The following is a 23,930-nucleotide window of genomic DNA, read 5'->3' on the forward strand; positions in this document are numbered from 1 at the left end:
AGTAGTAGAATTGAGTGTCAACTGTATTTAAACTCATATCTAAACTATGGACGATCTCTCCCAGCAGTTTCATGTATATATTAAGCAACATGGGGGTGGAAGGTGGGGAACAGAGCTCTGAAGGACCCCTCAAGCCAATGACCAAGTTAATTAAGTTCTTGTCAATTCAGTCTGCATTTTCAAGGGTGACATATAAGTTGAGGATTGCTGCCTCAAGACCAATGCTTTACGTATCCACCATCTTGAGAAAAGAGAGCAATGCAGGTTGAGCACCTCCTATCTAGAATTTTGAAATCTGAAATACTCCAGAATCCCAAATTGTCCACATTGATGACTAAGATGATGACACCTTTACTTTTTGAAGGCTTAATATACACAAAATTTCCTTCATGTACAAAATTATTTCAAAAATATTTGATGTAAGGTGTAAATGAAACTTGAATAATTTCATGTTCAGGGTTGGGTCCCATCTCCAAGATGTCTCATTATATATGTAAATACAAGTATCCAAAATAACCCAAAATCTAAAATAATCCTAAATCCAAAACGCACTAGATGATTTTGCAAACTTAAAAGCCGTGCGGATTATTATTGTAAAAAGCTAATTTTTTCCTAAGTACATTCAAAAGATGAAGCAACTTTTATTGCTCTCCTTTGGGAAAAATACAATGATCACTATAATTTAGCTTGCAAGACTGTAAGAACATATTAACTACTTCCTTTCCTAAACAGAGTAATATCAAGACACTGCAAAATGCATGAAAAGTTTTGTTACAGCTCCAACACAACAAAATAAGTCAATTGGGTTTGAAATAAAAGTACCAAAATACCAACTAAAGTAATCTGTATTGAGAAATTGGCAAGTCCCCGCCCCCACATTTATTTTTCCCACCTTTCTACCTTAGCACACTAGTTGTCATTCACCAACAGCCTAATAATACTTCCAGATTAAATATATATATAGCACACAGATTACAATACTATTTTAATTAGAGTTTATTGTTCCTCAGGGGTCTGAATAACACTAAACATACAAGTACCTGATGCTGAAATATTCACTCTGCATGCACTGAAGTGTGTTGAAATATTTTACAGAGTGTCTTCCTCCCACCATCCTTCCAGATAAAATTTCAAGCTGCTCATTTGCAATGACAAGGTTGCTTTCAATAACTTGTCACTCAATCTCCATTCCATTTCAGACATAACTCCAACTAGAATTATTGAAAAAGAAGTGAAGAAACTTACTTTAAAAATCCTATTTTTCCTTCTTGACAAAGATTTTAGGGCTTTATGAGGTATGTGAAAAATAGAAGAAACTCATGCAGTGAAACTTGGAAAATGTTTCCCTAAAAGGTCACACTAGCACTGAACATCTGGTCTGCATCTATTAACAGACAGAACCTTGCTATTAAATTCATGATAGAAATTGTTCTTTTAAAAAGAAAAAAAATATATAGCCTGGTCTCCTTTTGCACATATCTTTGCTGTGTCTGCACTGACTAGTAAATCCAAGATCAGATGGAGCAGAAATAGTCCAGCTGAGTCACATGGAGCTTTGTGAAATAGTAATGTTGGCAAGACAGGCATGATCTGTTTCCTTCTTCCCGTGTTGATGAGTGCAGGAGAAAGTTGATGCCATTGGTGCCTCATATGGACAGTGGACCAGTCTGAATTGAACCTGATCATGCTGTTCGATCAGGAGAGCATTTAAATGCAATAAAGTTGGCTTACAACATCATTTTTCCATCTGATGGAGTAGACCTGACTCCATGAAAGCTTACGTCACAATAAATTTGGTACTCAGTGCCAAAAGTCACAAATGCCCTTTCTGGAAGTTTTTCTATTGGCGCTTTCATATTTCTCTAGTAGTAATAACGCACAAGCAATCCTGACATGAAAAACCCCCTGCAAATTTTCATGATACAAAATTATCCCATGTACGTAAGGGCTATGTTTCTGAACATTGTGGAATCGGGAAATCATGGATAACATAAAAGCCTTTTGAAACGAATGATTTCTGTCCTGGAGGACCTAGAAAATTCCTGCTGAGGGCATACCTTGTCAGATGTGGATAGGTGAACCCATGGTTACCAACCAATCCCCTGAGTAAAGGGGAAATACTATACTGTAAATATATGTATACTGGCGTAGTTACACTGGATCCCACATTGCACAACAGGTATCATGTCCTTAAGTTCAGTTGTGCACTTATAGGATTTATCAGCCAGGGTACTACAGCTGTCAATTAGGTCGACCAAGCCAAATCACTTGCACTGTGATTGTGCAACCATGTGTAATTATTTCTTACATTAGCGTAGGGCCCCAGCACTTTTGATTGTAATGGGTCTGATTGCAAATAACTTCTTTGTGGAAGCCACAAGTGCATCTACACTGTATAATTAATGCAGTTCGACCCCCCCCCCCTTTGACTGACACGCTTAATGCCATGGAATCATGGCACTTGTAGTTTTACAAGATCTTTAGCTGCCTCTGCCAAGGAGTTCTGGTGCCTTACTAAACTACATTCCCAGGATTCCATAGCACTGAGCCATAGCAGTTAAAGTGCTAACCGACTGCATTGATTCTACAATGTACGAGGGTAGATGCATTCCACTAAACATAAAATGCTAATTTCCTGTGTTTTCTGCTGGTGTCTTTGAATAATAATGCTAGGCGTGCAAAAAAGGCTACATCTCTCTCTCTCTTTGTATTGCTCAAAGTGACATTTAATTTGGATCCTTCTTTTGCTGCTTGGGAAATTATATAAACATTATAAAGCCTTTATCTTTTTTTGTGCTACTTAGGAGTTTGAAAAGAGCTAAATAAACACACGCAAAGACCATGTCAACAAAGAAAGCCAGTCTATATATTAAACTGAAACCCGCTTTTCTGTAAAGTGTCTCTTTCATGCTATTTAATATACACAGCATGCAATTAAAATGAACAATTAAGTAAGAAAAAGAAAACTGCTATGAATTAATTAGCAGACTTAACTGGAAACATGTTGAACTTTGTAAAAAAGAAAAGAAAAGGTGGTTAATCCAGCCTACTGCAAGAGTTGTTTAAAATACAGAAAACATTAACTTGACTGAATTATATAATTATCCAAAGAGCTGGTTTTCATCACTGTAACTCCAAGCAGAACTAGGAAAATGTTGGAAGGTGCACTTCAATAATGGTGTTGAAATCCGGGGACCCCTAAAACATACCCTAACACCTGCAACCCCAGGATTGTCAAGATATGGAGTCTATAGTGATGTTTCCCCCAGAAACCCAGTATAGCTACCTCATTAGGCAATCTTCAGTCTGAATCTACCAAGTTGCATAAACACACACACCCATATCAGGACAAAACCAACAATTCATCCTGGCAATAACATCATCAGTGTACATAACAGTGAATGCAAACCAAAAGGACACGGAAGTTATCCAATGCACTGCTGGACCTTTTTCCTGGGAACCCATTCAAAGCATGCCTACACCCTTTGCCACCCATTGTTTAGCCAGTCAAAATGCACTGTTATACTCCAGGCAAGCAGGAATGAAGCCATTAGCACCCATTAACTCAAACCCTATCTACATTCCCTTTCCTCATTCACCCAAGAGAGGCAGACCAAGAAACAGTCACAAAATTTAAAACTGAGCAATGACAGTTTATTAAAATTCCCACCAGACCCAAAAACCGATCAATGGCAGTGGCAGACAATGCATCTCAGCCATCCAGTGCACAGATACCATCTGATCCTGGCCTGAGTCAATCAACATTGGGAACGGCAAAATGTTCTGTACATTTTCAATGTCTCATGTCAATTTTGAGAATGCAGACTCTGCTGACATCCACTTTGGCTAAAATGAATAAAGCCTCTGTTCATTTGCCTTCATTCTGTCCATGTCTTATTCGATCTCTGGAGCTGATACACTGTGATTCTTGCAAACCCGCACTTCTCACGGAAGCTGAAATTACTCAACAATTATGTCTGGAGGTCTGATTGATTCCTCTCCCTAGTGCAAATCATTGTTCTGTTTGGGCCCAAATCAAATGTTTAGTGGTGGACTTTCCCATATTGATAATGCCTGGGGAAAGTGTGGTAAAATTGCACGGATAGATAGAAACAACAGTGTACAAGATGGAAAAATCCCAGACCATTAGAAGGAAGGGCTTCCATGTGCCCAAGAGTTTTGAGGAGAACAAGTGAACCATTTTGTGAGAGAAGGCTACATTTCCCCAGCAGTGGGTTGATGTAGGTTTTTTGGGCTGTATGGCCATGTTCTAGAAGGAGGAGAGAATACTTCTATGGTTATACAACCTGAAAAACCTACAACAACCCAGTGATTCTGGCTATGAAAGCCTTCGAGAATACATTTCCCCAACAGTCCTCCAAGGGTTGGATGACACTGGCAGTGTTCAACTTGTGATTTTGTGATACGAAATCCAGCATATAGATCTCGTTTGCTGACATACTGTGTTTTTGTGTCAGTAAAATAATAATAATACTCTTTATTTATATTCTGCTCTATCTCCCAAAGGTAAAGGCTTCCCTTTTCATCCCCAGCTTTCTGGAATAGTGCTCAATTCCGGCCATGGAGGGGTGCTCTTGTTCCATCTCCAAGCTGAGGAGCCTGTTTTCCGTAGACACCTCCTGGTTGTGTTGCCAGCATGACTGCATGGGTGCCTTTATTACCTTCCTGCTGAAGCCGTATCTATTGATCTACTCACATTCTCGAATCTACTCACATTTGCATGCTAGGTTGGTAGGAGCTAGGATTAACAGCTGGAGCTCACCCCCAACCCATGGTTTCAAACTGCCAACCTTTAGGTCAGCAGATTCAACATTTCAACGGTTTAACCCATTGTGCCACTGCGGCCCCTGAAGGAATGATCAAATGGGAATTATAAAGCAAAAAGAGGGAAGAATGGGGAGGCTAATCCAGAAACAATGTACCAACTCAAGTTGTTTCAGTGAAAGGAGCAATCGGTAAAATTGAGAAGGTAGTAGAAAGTTAGGGTGATCTGGAGATGAAAATGGCATGCATGATGTCTTAGGATAATTACTTTGAAAGAGAGAATCAGAATGAGATAAATATAATAACAAAATGTGAGAGAATGTGAGACGATTAAGGTGTGGGGGAAAGCTCAGAGTTAATATGGTCAATAAGAAAAGTAAGGGTTAAAATTAAAATCAAATTTAAGGAATAACATTTGATTGAAGTTGAGTTATAAATCCTCACTAAATGATAAAATATAGTGAGAACTAGATGTGGATATTATTTTTTAAAGCATTTTACAAAGTGAAATTGGATAACAACGAAGTTTAAAGAATAAGCAAATACAGTGTTTCATAATACATATTAGATATATGAAATGCAAATCTTAGGGAAATAATGAAGTTTAATAACAGATTGGATATAATGATGCTTTATAATATGTCATAGATGATAGTTTTAATTAGAAGGATTAATGTTATATAACTGTGTTAGTAAATTGATGTTAATATTAAAGACGAGAAAACTGATCATTACTTATTATGATATAATGACTTAATTTCTTGATAGTGTTATAGAACAACAGTGCATGATATTGTATTATGTTGGATACATTAAGATTGGGATGAAGAAAATACTTTAGATTGTTGAGAAATAATGAGAACGGGTCATGGAAATAGATTTTTATTCTGAGAGGCAATTATAATAATACACTATTTATATTCAATTTATCTCCCTTGAGGGACTCAGAGCAGATAAAAATATACAGATATAAGGCAAACATTCAGTGCCTTTTACACAGTGATCAACAACGACATACAATACCATATTTTCTGGCGTATAAGACTACTTTTTAACCCAAGAAAATCTTCGCAAAAGTCAGGGGTCGTCTTATACGCGGGAGTAGTCTTATACGCTGGGAGTCATCTTATACGCTGGGAGTCATCTTATAGAGCGGGTGCTGAAACTTCCAATCTGGATTAGAGGATCTGTGGTTGCTGCATATGGTGGTGGTGGGGGGGGGCCCTCAAAAATGGCAGTGGTCGCGTCCCTGCTGTATGCAGCGACAGTATGAAAAGATTATGGGCGACATTGTACAAGTATGGTAGAAGAAAATCCATTCATCAGGATTTGTGGACTTAATGTGGTCCCGAAGGTGAGGTGAAGGGGCGTCTCACTGAGGTGTAAGTGAAGGGCAGAGCAAGCTGCAGGCATCCAGAGCGCTTGGGAGATGGAAAAAAGAGACAGTGGCTCTGGGTCCAGAAAAACACACCTCTTTTACCTGTCTGGCCCGCCCTTGTATCCTATTACCGTACCTCCTCCTCTGCCTCTCAGATCTCGGTTCTGAAGACTGCAGTGAAGCGGTGCAAGTGCGCACGTTCGAGATCTGAGAGGCAGAGAAGGAGGTACAGTAATAGGAAAATTACCATATTGAAATTAAATCTGATGCTTTTTAAATTTTTATTTGGTCTGCATTGGAAGAATGGTAGTCTTGTATGGCAAGTATATCCCAAACTCCATATTTTAACTGGAAAAGTTGGGGATCGTCTTATATGCCCAGTTGTCTTATATGCCGGAAAATACGGTGTATAGACAAAGGTCAAGGCCTTCCCTTTTTCATCTACAGCAGGGGTCCTCAAACTATGGGCCGAGGGCTGGATACGGCCCTCCAAGCACATTTACCCGGCCCTCGCTCAGGGTCAACCTAAGTCTGAAATGACTTGAAAGCACACAATAACAACAGCAACAACATTCCTATCTCATTAGCCAAAAGCAGGCCCACACTTCCCATTGAAATACTAATAAGTTTATATTTGCTTATATTTGTTTTTCCTTTTAATTTTTGTATTGTTTTGAAGTGTTTTTTGCACTACAAATAAGATATGTGCACTGTGCATAGGAATTCATTCATCCTTTTTTCAAATTATAATCTAGCTCTCCAACAGTTTGAGGGATTGTGACCTGGCCCTCTATTTAAAAAGTTTGAGGACCCCTTATCTTCAGTGTCTGGAGGCGATGCTCAACTCCGACCATGTGGAGGTGCTGTTGTCCCATTTTTCCATGCCGAGGAGTCTGTTGTCTGTAGATATCTTTTATTGTGTTTTGCCGGCATGTCTGCATGTGGCACCCTTTTACCTTCTCACAGAGGTGGTAACTATTGATCTACTCACATTGCTTCCCAGCAGCTAGGTTGGCAGAAGCTGGGACTCGCAGTCGAGAGCTCAGCCCGACTCATGGCTTTGAAGAGCTAACCCTCGGTCAGCAGATTTCCTTCAGCTAGCGGTTTAACCCACAAAAAGGAAGACTCGAAGTTACCTTTTATTTTATTCTTTAGTCTCTTTTTCTTTCATCCCCCCTTTTTTCTATGTATACTTGCAGACCTTTAGTGTATTAGAAAATGTTGCCGAAAATATTCTTGAAGAGTATACACAAGCCGAAATGTGTTGGTTTAAAAAAAAAAATAGTAATGCAGTATTGTCTCTCTTATCCAACCTTTGCTCATCCAACATTCTGTATTATCCAATGCAGTCTGCCTCCCACCTGGATTCACAGCTATTTCAATACATTGTGATATTTTAGTACTAAATTCATAAATACAGTAATTACTACATAATGTTTCCATGCATTGAACTGCTTTTTCTGTCAGTTTGTTGTAAAACATGATGTTTTGGTGCCTAACTTGTAAAATCATAACAGAATTTGACGTTGAATAGGTTTTTCCTTAATCCCTCCTTATTATCCAACATTTTTGCTTATCCAACATTCTGCTGGCCTGTTTACGTTGGATAAGCGACTCTACTGTAATGAAATAATCATCTTTTGGACATCTGAAGATGTATCTCTTGATTCTTCCATGGATTTAATTGGATGCTTCCTAGTTCGTGCTTCTTTTGTTTTTCCCTTAAAGGGTGGGCAAGACAAGAATGTTAATTGCTAAATCCAATTCTGTCACATTGTATTTGCTTGGCCATTCAGAAAAGTAGTTATCATCTGGGCAAATCATTAATCATCATTGGTTTAATGCAATCTAGTGTACTCTTTTTTCTTATTTGGAAAGAATGAATATGGATCACTTGAAGGTACTTTTTCTTTCTACCTCTCCAATTTTTTTTTACTAATATTAAAGAATGGAAAATGCAAATGAATCAGATTTAAAATTTAACAACAGCTAATCCCCCTCATCTTTTTAAAAATGAAAAATGCAGTTATTTAAGACGCTCTGCCTGCAGAGAAATCCCTCCAGATCATCTTCAGGAACAAAACAAGTAACACCTGAGGGCCCTTTCACACAGCCATATAACCCAGAAAATCGAGGCAGATAATCCACAATATCTGCTTTGAACTGGAATATCTGAGTCCATACTGCCATATAATCCAGTACAATGGAGATGTTATGTAGCTGTGTGGAATGGGCCTGAATCAAAATGTAGGGCTGTGACTTAGCGCCCTTCTGCACAGACATATAACCCAGAATATTGAGGCAGATAATCCACAATATCTGCTTTGAACTGGGTTATCTGAGTCCACACTGCCAGGTAATCAAGTACAATGTGGATTTTATATTTCTCCTCCTCCTCCCTCTTCTTCTTATTCCTCCTCCTCTTCTTCTTCTCTTCTTCTTTTTCTTCTTCTCTTTCTCTTTTTTCTTCTCCTCCTTTTTCTCCCCTACCCCTTTTCTTCTTCTTCTCTCATTTGTTTCTCCCTCACTACTACTTCTTCTTTTCTTCTCCTTCTTCTCTCCTTCTCTTCTTTTCCTCCTTCTCCTCTTCTTCTCCCCCTTCTCCTCCTCCTGCTTCTCTTCTTCTTCTTCTTCTTCTTCTTCTCCTTCTCCTTCTCCTTTTCTTATTCTCTCCTCCTTTTCTTCTCCTTCACTACTTCTTCTTCTTATCCTCCTTTTCTTCTTCTTCTCTCCTCCTTCTTTTTCTCCTCCTCTTAAACAGAGACTGGATGGCCATCTGTCAGGGGTGATTTGAATGCAATATTCCTGCTTCTTGGCAGGGGGTTGGACTGGATGGCCCATGAGGTCTCTTCCAACTCTTTGATTCTATGATTCCTCCTCTCCTCCTCCTCCCTCTCTTCTTTTTCTTCTTCCTCTCTCTTCTTCTTTCTTCTTCTTGTTATCCCCTTCTTCTCCTCCTCACCTTTTCTCCTTCTCCTCTTCTTTTTTTCTCACCTTCTTGTTTTTTCTCTGCTTCTTCTTTTTCTCCTTCTCCTTCTTTTCCTCCTCCTCCTCCTCTTCTTCTTTTTCTTCTCTTTCTTCTTCTTTTTCTTCTTCTTCTCTCCTTCTTCACCTTCTCTCCTCCTTTTCTTATTCTCTCCTTATCCTTTTCTTCTCCTTCACGTCTTCTTTTCTTCTTCTTCTCTCCTCCTTCTCTTCTCCTCCTCCTCCTCCTCCTCTAAGCATCGTCTCTGTGATCTCAGAAGGTTAAAGGTAAGCCGCCTCTCGAGCGCCCCCTGGCCGTCAATGGAGGCAGGGCGCGTGGCGGGCGGGCGGGCAGGCGGTCATCGGCACGGCGGGTCAGTCCACCCTTCTCCGGAGCGCCTGGCCATTCCAAGAAAGCGCCTTGGGGACTCGCCGGTGCCTTCCTCTCCCCCCTTCTTAGGATGCTCTCCGAGAGACTCCCCGTGGCATTGTTCGCTTCCCCCTTTTGAATGAGGGGCGGGGAAGGAAGGAGGGAAGCAAGCGAGGAAGGAGGGTCCATCTCCGTGATTTCGGATGAGAAGCTTGCCCGGCAAGCCGGTGTCCTCCTTCTCCTCGAGTCTGAGACAAAAGGGAGCGAGTGGTGAGGCGTGGGTCCTTCTCTCCCTTCGGGATCCCTTGCTCTCCCTCTCCGCCTCCTCGTTTGCCGCCGACCCCGGCTGGCCCAGCTCCCGGGGGCTCCGTAGGGCATGCCATCTCGCCCCTGCCGCCAATGTTTCACTGGAGCAAGTGGAAGAAGAGGATGGGCGCCAGCACTTCCTTCTCCTCTTCCTCCAAGAGACCCGTCTTCGACGAGAAGGAGGATGGTGAGTCCTAAGCAGGCAGGGTGGGCTTGGGGAGACGGGGGAGCAAGGGCTGCGTCCACACTGGGGGACTGAGACGGCTTGGCACCGCTTGAACCACCCAGGATCAATGTTAAGACGTCAAACTCTTGTCCAGGGAAGGGTCAAGACCTTGGCCAACTTGGGGACTGGCCCAAGGAGGGGTGGAAGATCTCAATCAATGATAAGACATACTTTTGAAATCAGATGCCAAAAGAGACAAGTCTGAGAATATTGGATCAAAAAGTTTTGCCTCCTGGGTCTTTAAAAACATTAACGATGAATCAGACCTTACAACCAGTGGCACAGTGAGTTAGACCCCTGTGCCAGCAGGTCGCAGGTTCGAATCCGGGGAGAGCACGGATGACCTCCCTCTGTCAGCTCCAGCTCCTCATGCGGGGACATGAGAGAAGCCTCCTGCAAGGATGATAAAACATCAAAACATCCGGGCGTCCCCTGTGCCAGCAGGTCGCAGGTTCGAATCCGGGGAGAGCACGGATGAGCTCCCTCTATCAGCTCCAGCTCCTCATGCGGGGACATGAGAGAAGCCTCCTGCAAGGATGATAAAACATCTGGGCGTGCTCTGGGCAACATCTTAACAGATGGCCAATTCTCTCACACCAGAAGCGACTTGCAGTTTCTCAAGTTGCTCCTGACACGACGAAAAACAAAAAACCCTTCTGAGGATGCTTGCCATAGATGCAGGTGAAACATCAGGAGAGAATGTCTCTAGAACATGGCCATATAGTCCAAAAAAACCTACAACAACCCATTACCAATGAACCTATAATAGCAGGAGTTGCTACAGGACATAACCTGGACTTTCCTCTACACCAGTGTTTCTCAACCTGGGGGTCGGGACCTCAGCGGGGGTCGCAAGGTGGTGTCAAAGGGGTCACCAAAGAGAAAACAGTGGTCATGGGGGTTCTATGTGGGAAGTTTGACCCAATTCTATAGTTGGTGGGGTTCAGATTGCTCTCTGATTGTAGGTGGACTATAAATCTCTGCAACTACAATTCCCAAATGTCAAGGTCTATTTTCCCCAAACTCCACCAGTATTTGCATTTGGGCATGTTGAGTATTTGTGCCAGGTTTGGCCCATATCCATCATTGTTTGAGTCCACAGTGCTCTCTGGATGTAGATGAACTACAACTCCAAAACTCAAGGTCAGTGCCCACCAAACCCTTCCAGTATTTTCTGTTTGTCATAGGAAGCTTCCTAATGCCGTGATCCCTTAATACAGTTCCTCTTGTTGTGGTGACCCCCAACCATAACATTATTTTTGTTGGCCTTGAGTTTGGGAATTGTAGTTCACCTACATCTAGAGAGCACTGTGGACTCAAACAATGATGGATCTGGACCAAACTTGGTACAAATACTCCTTATGCCCAAATGTGAACACTGGTGGAGACTGGGGAAAATAGACCATGAGATTTGAGAGTTGTAATGGCAGGGATTTGTAGTTCACCTACCATCAAAGAGCATTCTGAACTCCACCAATGATGGAACTGAACCAAACTTGGCACACAGAACTCCCTTGACTGCCAGAAAATACTGGAAGGGTTTGGTGGACACTGACCTTGAATTTGGGAGTTGTAGTTCACCTACATCCAGAGAGCACTGTGGATTTAAACAATAATTAGATCTGGACCAAATTTGGTGTTGTTGTTGTTCATTCGTTCAGTCGTCTCCGACTCTTCGTGACCTCATGGACCAGCCCGCGCCAGAGCTCCCTGTCGGCCGTTACCACCTCCAGCTCCCTCAAGGTCAGTCCAGTCACCTCAAGGATGCCATCCATCCATCTTGCTCTTGGTCGGCCCCTCTTCCTTTTGCCTTCCACTTTCCCCAGCATAATTGTTTTCTCTAGGCTTTCCTGTCTCCTCATGATGTGGCCAAAGTACTTCAACTTTGTCTCTAGTATCTTTCCCTCCAGTGAGCAGTCGGGCTTTATTTCCTGGAGGATGGACTGGTTGGATCTTCTCGCAGTACATATACTTAATACGCCCAAATGTAAACACTGATGGAGATTGGGGAAAATAGACTCTGATATTTGGGAGTTGTAGTAGCTGGGATTTATAGTTAACCTACAATCAAAGAGCATTCTGAACTCCATCAATGATGGAATTGAACCAAACTTGGCATGCAGAACCCCCTTGACCAACAGAAAATACTGTGTTTTCCGACCCCTCTGACACCCCGTCATGACCCCCCCCCTCAGGGGCCCCGACCCCCACGTTGAGAAACACTGCTCTACTCAAAACTACCCTCCATCATAGTCACCATCAATTTGTACACCATTTGTGCCATCGTTTAACCCAGGCATCAAAACCATTTTGGAAAAAAAAATAGGATTTTGCTTTGTGACCCATCATTTCGAAGCTATTTCAACCTCATTCAAGTCGTTGAATCTGAAACCATCTTAGGTTGTCTTTCAGAGGTCCAAACAGGTCAAAGTCAGAAGGGGCTAAATCATAAACACTCTTCAAGTGATGATGGATTTCCTTAGGTGCACACAACCTTCTTTTGCTGGAAATTCAGTGACGACTCTTTCTTTGAGCTCCAGATTCCTGGCTCTAATCAGTCAATGGGAAAAAAAGGAAAGACTCTTATCAGTAGAGTAACTAGCTCTTTCATATCATGCGTAGATAGCCCAGTAGCTGTGAAAGAAAGAAAAGTTAGAGCGAGGGAGGCATTACTTTTTGACCAACCCACGTATATATTTGTCAATAAAAAAAAAAGGAATAAAACCATATCAACATTGTGGAAGAAGCGATCGGTATAATTACAAATGAAAACATATCCCATGGGTGGTGGGTAAACATAGACATTAAATATATTAAAAATAAATATGACTAATCGTTGAACTGATTTATTGCATGTTGTGTGTTCATGTTAGTTGTGTGTGTTTTCTATACGTATGAAGAAATGATTTAATGTAAGTAGTGTGTTAATATTAGTTGTGTGTGATTTGTATACTTATGAATAAATAATAATAATAATAAACCACAATGCTATGATTCCATAGTATGCTTTGATTCCACAGCATTGAGCCAGTGTCAAACTGTGGTATCAAACTGGGTTACTTCTCTAATGTAGATGCTCCCAATGTCAGAATTGTCAGCAAACTCTGGATGCTCTTGAATCAAAGGGACAAGCGTCAGAGGGTCCCTCCATATAGCCATATAACCCAGAATAACAAAGCAGAAAATCCCACAATATCTGCTTTGAACTGGATTATTTGAGTCTATCCTGCCATATATTCCAGTTGAAAGCAGATCATGTGGGGTTTTATTCAGCTGTATGGAAGGGATTGACCTTGAAGGAGCTGGGGGTGGTGACAGCTGACAGGGAGCTCTGGCATGGGCTGGTCCATGAGGTCACGACTGAACAAATGAACAAATGGAAAGGGCCTTAGATGCTCTGATCTCTGTGCAAAGGAAGTAGTTACTCGCTCTTTTTTCGTGTCAGGAGCGACTTGAGAAACTGCAAGTCACTTCTGGTGTAAGAGAATTGTCCGTCTGTAAGGATGTTGTCCAGGGGACGCTCGAATGTTTTGATGTTTTATCATCCTTGTGGAGCTCGAGCTCCATGGGGAACTGGAGCTGACAGAGGGAGCTCATCTGTGCTCTCCCTGGATTCGAACCTGCGACCTGTCGGTCTTCAGTCCTGCCAGCACAAGGGTTTAACCCACTGCACCACCGCGGGCTCCAACAACTTGCTGACTAGTAATAGGTTCCACAAAAAAGATGTCCTTTGAAGCATTTGAAAGAGCAAGTCGGGATTGACACTCTCTGCCTCTTGAGGGGGACAAAGACCTCTCTCCACTTCCTCTCTCAGGATGTGCGTGCCAGTCTTAAGAAAGCATCCGAGTGTGTGTTCATTGCAAGGCACAACTTTCTTTGTCGGAAACTTGCATCCCTATCAGATGCAGACCTGAAGATGGCATTCATGGCTTGTGTGCCTTCAAGTGTGCCAATCACAGGGTTTTCTTGTCAAGATTTGTTCAGAGCAGAGTTTCCATTGCCTTTCTGTGCGCCCGAGAGAGTGTGTGACTGGTGGAAAGTCACCCAAGGGGTCACCATTGTTGAGGGGGGATTCATACCCCAGTCTTCAAAGAGTCATAGTCCAACGCTCAAAGCATCACTCTTGGTGCAAAGATGCCAGCTGCTTAAATCTAAGAACATTCCAGTTGTATTTCTTCTCCCAGCTGGGTGATACTGTAGTTTCTGTCTCTTGACTGCTGCAGAATAAAACCGTTAAAGGCTAATAGGTTTATGCATTTTTACATGTAAATGGCAGGGAATTATAAAGTTGAAGAACTGTGAAGGCTTGGTAGTGGGGATTGGACTGTATAGACCTCATTTGAAAACTGATTTTAGTTATTTAGACCAGCACTTCTTAAACTTTTCTGACGTATGACCCCTTTCCACCTGAGAAATTTTTATGCGATCCTAGGTATGTAGGTATATAAAAAAAAGTATGCATATCAAGTGCTTCCTGATAATAAATCAGCATTTGCAAGGCTGGTTAAACAGGCTGATATTCCTTTTGGTGTAATTTAGCTGAAGCATTTTCTGCAGAGTCCACTGTAAACATTGCATGGTGTTGCTAACAGGTTTGTGTAAATGGGTGGCATTCACCAACCTTTTCTCGTGACTCCCAACATTCAGCTAACAGGACTCAATTTGGGGTCGGAACCCATTGTTTATGTATCTTTTTTCTAAAACTACATTTTAATATGTGTGTTTATAATATTTTTGCAATGTTTGTGTGTTTTGACCATGCTGTGAACTGCCTTGAGGTATGAGGAAAGGTGGGTAAGAAATATAATAATAATAATAATAATAATAATAATAATAATAATTTAAGAAGTAGTGGTATAGACTATTTTTGATAAATAAGAACATGACTATATGAAGCATATACTTCCCTTTTCTCAAGTAAACACTGATTCTATTAAAGTTTTGAGTTTTTCCTCAAAGAGAGAGAAAATAGAGCACACCGTTTCATGTGTTCTCCACTTTATTGTGCATAATTATAATATGGCTTTTCAGGCTTGTTTAAATAATGTGAGAGGCACATTTCACTTTGGAAGAGCTTCATAAAGAAATACATACAGATTTAGGCAGAACATATTTCAAGTTATAACTAGGTTTCCTTATCTGAGGGCCTTTCCACACAGCCATATAACCCAGAATATCAAGGCAGGAAATCCATAATATCTGCTTTGAACTGGGTTATCAGAGTCAACACTGCCATATCTTCCAGTTCAAAGCCGAAATTGTGTGGAAGGGGCCTGATTTTAGTTATATAGCATTTCTTAAACTTTTTCTACTTGCGACCCTTTCCCACCTGAGACATTTTTATGAGATCCCAGGTATATCAAATAGGTATACAAATGAAATGTCTACTGATAATAAATCAGCAATTGCTAAACAGGCTGATTTTCCTTTTGGTGTAATTCAGCTGAAGCATTTTTTGCAGAGTCCACAATAAACACTGTATGGTGTTGCTAACAGGTTTGTGTAAATGCATGGGATTCACAAACCTTTTACTGTTGCCAAAGATTCCATAACTCCAACATCGAGTTAACGAGACTCAATTTGAGGTTGGGACCCATTGTTTCTGTATCTTTTATAAAACTACATTGTAATATGTGTGTTTATAAATTTTTTTGCAATGCGTGTGTGTTTTGACTGTACTGTGACCCACCTCGAGCCATAAGGAGAGGCAGATAAGAAATAAAATTATTATTATTATTATTATTATTATTATTATTATTTAAGAAGCAGTGATATAGATTATTTAGATAAATAAAAAATATGGCTGTATGGAGCATATATTTCCCCTTTCTCAAGTAAACACAGATTCTACTAAAGTCTTGAGTTTTTCTCACAGACAGAGAAAACAATAATAATAATAATAATAATAATAATAACCAATGCTTAGGAAGTGTTCAACTTGTTATTTTGTGATATGAAATCCAGTATGTATATCTCCTTTGCTGTGTCATAGTGTGTTTTTGTGTCAGTATAATCTATATAAATAAAAATGTAATGTTTGTTTGTGGGATTAACAGAACTCAAAAACCACTGGACGAACTGACACCAAATTTGGACACAAGACACCTAAGAACCCAATGTATGTCCTTCACTAAAAAACCAAACAAAACGATTTTGTCATTTGGGAGTTGTAGTTGCTGGGATTTACAATCAAAGAGCATTCTGAACCTCACCGACAATAGAATTGAACCAAACTTGGCACATAGTTCTCCAATGACCAACAGAAAATACTGGAAGGGTTTGGTGGGCAGTGTCCTTTGGTCTTGGAGTTGTAGTTCACCTACATCCAGAGATCACTGTGGACTCAAACAATGATGGATCTGGACCAAACTCTACATGAATACTCAATCTGCCCAAATGTGAAAACTGGTGGAGTTTGGGAAAAATAGAGTCTTGACATTTGGGAGTTGTAGTTGCTGGAATTTGTAGTTCACCTACAATCACAGAGCATTATGAACCCCACCAACGATGGAATTGGGCCAAACCTCCCACATAGAACCCCCATGACCACCAGAGTGGGCCACAGCAAGGCGTGGCAGGAGACGGCTAGTAGCAGAATAAATCATATATTTATATTTATATTTAAATAGAGCACATTGTTTCATGTGTTCTCCACTTGCTTCTGCATACATATAATCTGTATCCATGGCTTTTCAGGCTTGTTTAAATAATGCAAGAGGCACATGTCACTTTGGAGTAGCTTCATAAAGAAATACATACAGACTAGGGCAGAACATATTACAAGTTACAACTAGGCTTCCTTATCGGACTCTTACAATATTTGTGTCCTCTGCAAAATCATGAATAGGTATTTCAGAGGATGGAGCTGTCAAAAACCACCTCTGGGTATTCCTTGCTTAAGAAAACCTTATGTAATTCATAAGACCACCCATCAAAAGTCAACAGGTGACTTGAATATACAGACACACACACTAGCTCAAGAGGCATCCCAATGATCTCCTGTATTCTTCTTTGTCGTATGCTATTATTCCAGCTATTTCTGTGATAAGCAACACTGGGAAAAATATCATAAATCACTCACGACATGCAGAAAACAGCTCAGTGAGAAATTGGAGTACAAATGGAAATAAAAAATTCTAAGAAAAATGAACTTTTACACAAACCATTAGATTCTGAAGACAACAAATAAGTCTTAAAATACTGACCATTTATCATTTTGAAAACAAGGCTGGCAAAGAATATTTTCTAAGATGAATATAGATTCTCTTTGAACAAAACACCTTTACTATTTTTGATTTATACAGAAGTGTTAGAAAACAGCCAGCCCCTCTCCCCAACGTATTGATCAAGTCATTTCAAAGACTCTGCATTATAGAACTGTTAGCAAATTTCCTCTGAATTGCTCGATTGATCATACTGCATTTCATAGCTGGTCTGACTGCCTAGAAGCCAACATGAGTCTGTTATACTTTGGACATATCACAAAATGACAAAATTCATTGGAAGATTTGATAATGCTTGATAAAGTAGAGGACAATTTGGGAGGCGAAAAACCGCATTACAGAAGGATTAATTTGATAATGGATGCCATGTCCCCAAATTGCAACACCTGATGATCTGGGCTCATGGAGGTTGCACATTCATAGGGTATCCGTAGGTTGAAGTAGAGTTGACAGCAAATAGCAACATAAGTTGTCAAAAGAACTGGAAAGGGGAGCGGGGTTAAGATCTTAACTTGATAATGGATGCTATATCCCCAAGGCTAGCTCATGATATCTAGAAACACCCAGCTATCTCTTGGATAACTCCACCCTTAATTGCTTTCACCAATGAACTATTACTTACAGATTACTCAGCCCTTTAGAACTTAGACTTACATTAATCCTTCCATCACCAACTGCTAGGCCTACCACCACCAACCACCATCAACTGCAGAACAAGATACATGACAGGGTAAAGCTGTTCAGCTCTGCAGAAAGGAGTGGAAATAAAATAAAATAAAGAGGAAGGAGGTTCGTGGACCAGATTTTCATTCTCATGGCCCACTGCTGGGCCATAGCCCACAGGTTGAGAACCACTACTCGAATTGCTGTTTTCGATCTGCTAGGTGAGTGGGGAGCAGGACTGAAGGTCAGAAGCTCACCCTGACCCGGCTTCAAACTGTCAACCTTTTGGTTGGTAAGATTTTCTGCTGCAGCAGCAGGAGATTAACCTGCTGTGCTAAATATTTACCTTCTTGTTCTGTTTTGATGACTAAAATGCGTAATAAGTGGAAAATTTAAAAATTCTGCAGAGAAATATTAAAATCAGTTTTGGTGTGTCAGAGAAGAATGCAGAACACCAATATGTTTGAATGTTACTTTGCTCCAAGGTTACTATATAAGGCCAGAACTTGATCGGATCTTTGCTTATGGACTCCCTTTTCCTAGTAGGCTTACTCAATGAGAGAAATGGAGCCCATTTTCTTGTTTCCAGTGTTTCTGAAACAGAATGGCAGAGTGAAAATTAACAGCCAAGGAAATCTCCAAAATGGTGGTGGAGTGTAACACTTCTTTAACAAGTCTTTGTTTGCTGTAATGTGCCATATATTTCAGAGTGTTCATTTCTTTTGCCCTGGAAACTTTCGTGACAATCTATTTTCTTGACACACTGGGACAGAAATTCACTAAAAATGACATATTCTGCTTCAGGGATGAGAAAAGTGTGGTTTTGTAGAGGTGATATTGTATGTGTTTGTGCCTCCAAGTCTGCTGCTCAGTTATAGCAACCCAATGAATCTCATTGGATTTTCTTAGGCAAGGAATAGAGTTCAAATAATAATTTACTCTTAGCTATATTCAATAAGTCTGATGGAAGTTATAATCCTGTGAAATTGGTCAAATCATATAGTCTTCATCCCTTTCCTACTAAGATAGAGAGATAGAAAAAATAGAAAGATGGTAGACAGATATTGTTTTCTCTACTTAGATGAGCAGAATGGCATGGGCGGCATGGGGAGGATTGTGGAATATTTCTGTGAAAGTAGAAATGCATTTATTGTCTTGCTTTTATAAAATAGCTGTTTGTGTAATGCTCACAACAGTGGAACTAACTGAATTATCTGAATAGCATTGTAATTCACCTTGGTCTGGTCTGTGGGTAAACATTATTCATTTACTAAATTAAATTTTTTATAGTTCCAAAATGATTTAGAATTTAAGCTACAGCCGCAGTGGTGCAACAGGTTAAACCACTACAGAACTTGCTGACTGGACGGTTGGTGGTTTGAATCCATGGGACGGGGTTATTAGCCTCAGCTTCTGCCAATCTAGCAGTTCAAAAGCATGGAACTGCGAGTAGATCACTAGGTACTACTTTGTTGAGAAGGTAACGGTGGTCCATGCAGTCATGCCGGCCACATGACCTAGGAGATGTCTATGAACACTGCAGGCTCTTTGGCTTAGAAATGGAGATGAGCATCACCTCCCAGAGCTGGGAGGGGAAGCTTTTACCTTTATCTGTGTTTCATTGTTTTTAGGCATTGAATGTTTGCCTTTATTTATTTATTTATTTACAGTATTTATATTCCGCCTTTCTCACTCCGCAGGGGACTCAGGGCGGATTACAATGCACATAAACAAGGCAAACATCCAATGCCATTAGACGTGCAACATATATAGACAAACACAGAGGCAATTTAACATTCCAGCTTTCCGGCTTCATGAGGGTATGCTCGATTCCAGCCACAGGGGAAGCTGCCGCTTTACCGCCCACTTGTGACACTGAGTCCTTGATGGAGTACTTCCTCATTCTTATGCACACTGCTGGAAGGTTTTATGGTGTCGTAAATTAGTTAAATTGGCCTCCCTGCATAAAGTGGTACCTACATTTCCTATTTGACTGTCTTTCGGGCTGCATAGGTCAACAGCAAGCTAGACTATTAATGGTTGGGAGCTCACTCTGACCCGGGCTGGCTTCGAACTCATGACCTCTTGGTCAGTAGTGATTTAATGCAGCTGGCTACTAACTAGCTGCGCCACAGTCTGGTCCTTTGTGTTTGTGTATGCTGGAATCCGCCCTGAATCCCCTCAGGCAGATAGGGTAGAATACAAATAAATAATAATAATAATTATTATTATTATTATTAAATTGACTATATTCTCTCTGTAATCTTAGCAGAAGCAAATTCTGTACAGGGGAGTCTAAAGAAAGGGATTGATTACTAAGCTAAGGCAATATTTTTGGTCACTACCAGCAATCACACCCCTTGGAGCTTTTTAGGACTTAAGGTAGGAGTGAGGTATCTGACGTTCTCTGGAGCAAATGATATCCAGTGTGGTACAGTGGCTTAATATTCGGCTATAGTCCTGGAGACCAGGCTTCAGCCATAGAAAGCACCGGGTGACATAAGGTATCACATTGTCTCAACCTTAGACGAATGTGATGAAAAATCTCCTTTGAACAAACGTGAATAATAAAAATAACAAGAAGCAACAGCTTACATAAAATGAGCATTTAAAGATCGAACTGCAAAGACTCTGGCACAAGCCAGTAAAGGTGGTCCCAGTGGTGATCAGCACACTGGGTGCAGTGCCTCAAGACCTTGGCCTGCACTTAAACACAATCAGCGCTGACAAAATTACCATATGCCAGCAGCAAAAGGCCACCTTACTGGGATCTGCATGCATTATTCGCCAATACATCACACAATTCTAGACACTTGGGAAGTGTCCGACGTGTGATCAAATACAAAAGCCAGCATAGCGATCTTGTTTGCTGTATACTAATCTTGTTATGTATCAAATAATAATAATAATAATAATAATAATAATAATAATAATACACCAGACATCATGATTGTGGGAAAGAAAAAAGTTTGGATTATTGATGTCGCCATACCAGGTGACAGTCAAATTGATGAAAAACAACAGGAAAAACTCACCCGTTATCAGGACCTCAAAATTGAACTGCAAAGGCTCTGGCATAAATCAGTACAGGTGGTCCCAGTGGTCATTGACACACTGGGTGCCTTGTCAAAAGATCTCAGCCAGCTTTTGAAAACAATATGCAGTGACAAAATCACGGTACGTCAACTGCAAAAAGCCACCTTACTTGGATCTGCGTGCATCATTCAAAAATAGATCACACAGTCCTAAACTCTTGGGAAGTGTTTGACTTATCCAGCATATATATCTCATTTGCTGTGTCATACTTTGTCTTTGTATCAGTATAATAATAATAATACTCCTGACCTCATAATCGTGTTAAAAAACAAAGTATGGATTGTTGATGTTGCAATCCCAGGTGACAACAAGATTGAAGAGGAGCAACTGGAAAATCTGACACGATATGAGGATTTAAAGATTGAACTGCAAAGACTCTGGCACAAGCCAGTAAAGGTGGTCCGAGTGGTGATCAACACACTGGATGCAGTGCCTAAGGACCCTGGCCTGCACTTAAACACAATCGGCGCTGACAAAATTACCAGCTGCAGAAGGCCACCTTACTGGGATCTGCACGCATTCTTCGCCGATACATCACACAGTCCTAGACACTTGGGAAGTGTCCAATGTGTGATCCAATACAACAACCAGCAGAGTGATTTTGTGTGCTGTGGATTCGTCGTGTTGTTTCAAATAATAATAATCTTTATTTATAGATTGCCCTATCACCTCGAAGGGACTCAGGGTGGTCACCAAGAAAATTCTAAGGGATGTTCACCTTAGGATCCTCTTAAGTTGGAAATGTCTTGAAGGCACATGATAACTCTCAATCCCATGCTGGATGGGAGTGGTGGGAACAGGAGTCCAACTAGGGTCATATGTTTCACAGCCTTGCCTCGTCATTGGAAAGAAGTAGGTTGTTCTGCATGCTTCTGCCCACATATGGTGAAGCTAAATAAACTCCATCCTGATGTTTTGGAAGAACTTCAGCTGATCTTCTCTAAAAGATAGTAGAAATGAAAGCTTTGAGGAAGGTGTTTCTATGCTACAAGTAATCCTGCTTGGTTGCACCCCCCTCTACTTACAACTGAGTGGATTTTGGAGTGCCTGATAGTGCTTTTGAAAAGATAAAACAGAAAGACATATTTTTAAAACATTGTGCCTATATATCTTTCTAGTGTTCTGTAAGTATGTCATCCCAAAGTACAAGGACAAGTAGAGAGAATTAGGGTGAGATGAATATAATTCTCTTTGCTTGATAAGAAAGCTATATTCAGTCTGTCTCAATAAATAACATTTAAGGAAATCACAGATAGCCCTCCGTCTTATGTGAGCCATGAGACATGCTTTCAAATTTGTTAGTAATATACACCTGCTCAGCTAGGAGCTCCTGTGCCGGCAGGACTGAAGACCAACAAGTTGCAGGTTCAAATCCGGGGAGAGCACGGACATGAGAGAAGCCTCCCCAAGGATGATAAAACATCAGAACATCTGAGCGTACCCTTGGCAGCGTCCTTGCAGATGGTCAATTCTCTCACATCAGAAGCGACTTGCAGTCTCTCAAGTTGCTCCTGACACACACACAAAACTGTTGGAAAACAGAGTTTAGCATATGAATTTCTTCATCCAAGAAGAGGGCAAGAGCGCCTTTGTCGGAAACCAGATGCCTTAAAGAGCCAGACACAAGAGTATGTCCAAAACAATAGTTTATTAAAGCAAAGTAAACAGGACTCAGAGACACTTGCTTCAGTGTCTCTGGTCAAAACTCAAAGTTTGCAGCAATTTGGAACTTGAAAAACGAACTCAGAAAATAAACCGGATTAAACTGGCAAAAAATCCGGATTAAATAAGAGTTCTTCCAAAACACACCAAAATCACACAGTTCAAAGATAATAAGCAAACAAAGAGCCGTGAAGAGAAGCCGTTGTCCAGAAGCAATCCAAAGTCGAAGAAATCCCAGTTGAAAGTTCCAAAGTCCAAAAGGCAGCATTGTCGTCAAAAACAGTCCATAGTCAAGGAGAGGGGAAAGCCGCACTTACGAGAATCCAAGCCGGTCGGTACATGAAGCAAGCAGCAACCTGCAGATCCAGGACCTAAGCCCAACAAGAAAAGCGGCAGCGACAAGACCCAAGGCAGGAAACCAACACTTTGCCTACTGCAAAGTTCTATCATTCCGGTGCCTTCATTTATCTTACAGCTCATCATCCGATGATGAGTTGCCCTCCACCCCATCTTCATCACTATCAGCTGGCTTAGCCTCTACAGCTGAATGCCAACGCCCATCCCTTCAACTCTTCCACCTCTTGTCAAGACTTAGGTCTCCCCACGATTCCATGGTATCATCAGATTGCCAATCCTCGCCACCAGAAAACCCCTCAAAAGTGTCACTGGATGTTGGTTGAGTACACACATTCCGAATCTCCTGTACCTTTGTCCAATCCAATGGTTCCTCTTCATCCCCACTACTCCCAGACCCATCATTCCCAGAAAAACCCATGAAATCCTCCTCTTCTGTGAGAGCAGTAAGTATGTCCCAGATCTTCTTTCTCTGGTGCTCCTCGTCTGACTCCTGCTCTCGAGTAATCCTCTTAATGCCTCTATTCCCATCTGAATCTCCTTCCTTCTCCCCACTCATTTCACTCTCTGAGAAACCTTCAAAGGATTCTTCGTCCGTGGGTGACATAAGTATCTCTCAGATTCTCTTCCTTTGCTGCTCCTCATCTAACACCTGGGCGCCTCGTTTCCCTCCTCTACCACTCCTACTACCAGTTGCAGCGTTGCCAACAGACTACTTCAACAGCCTTCATTTGAATGAAGAACATGTCCACCTTGTCTCCTGTGCTATGCTAATAATATAATATAATGCAATGTAATATAATATGATATACCATATATACATATAATATTTATATTATAATGTAATACAATATAGTACTACTACTAATAAAATAATATGATATTATAATTATATTTTTATAT

The 23,930-nt window shown here is 40.9% G+C and overlaps 1 protein-coding gene across 1 annotated transcript in view; it reads left to right on the forward strand.

Moving 5' to 3' along the window:
- Positions 1 to 9,544: 9,544 nt before the first annotated feature.
- STK32C (serine/threonine kinase 32C) overlaps positions 9,545 to 23,930 on the forward strand; it is a 278,955-nt gene continuing 264,569 nt past the window's right edge. The window contains exon 1 of the mRNA XM_060768666.2: positions 9,545 to 9,990. Within this exon, the coding sequence (XP_060624649.2) occupies positions 9,897 to 9,990 (94 nt within the window). The 5' untranslated portion in view covers positions 9,545 to 9,896. The remainder of the gene's footprint in view (positions 9,991 to 23,930) is intronic.

The sequence above is a fragment of the Anolis sagrei genome, chromosome 3, assembly GCF_037176765.1.
Source record: "Anolis sagrei isolate rAnoSag1 chromosome 3, rAnoSag1.mat, whole genome shotgun sequence".
In the NCBI taxonomy this organism is placed as follows: domain Eukaryota; kingdom Metazoa; phylum Chordata; class Lepidosauria; order Squamata; family Dactyloidae; genus Anolis; species Anolis sagrei.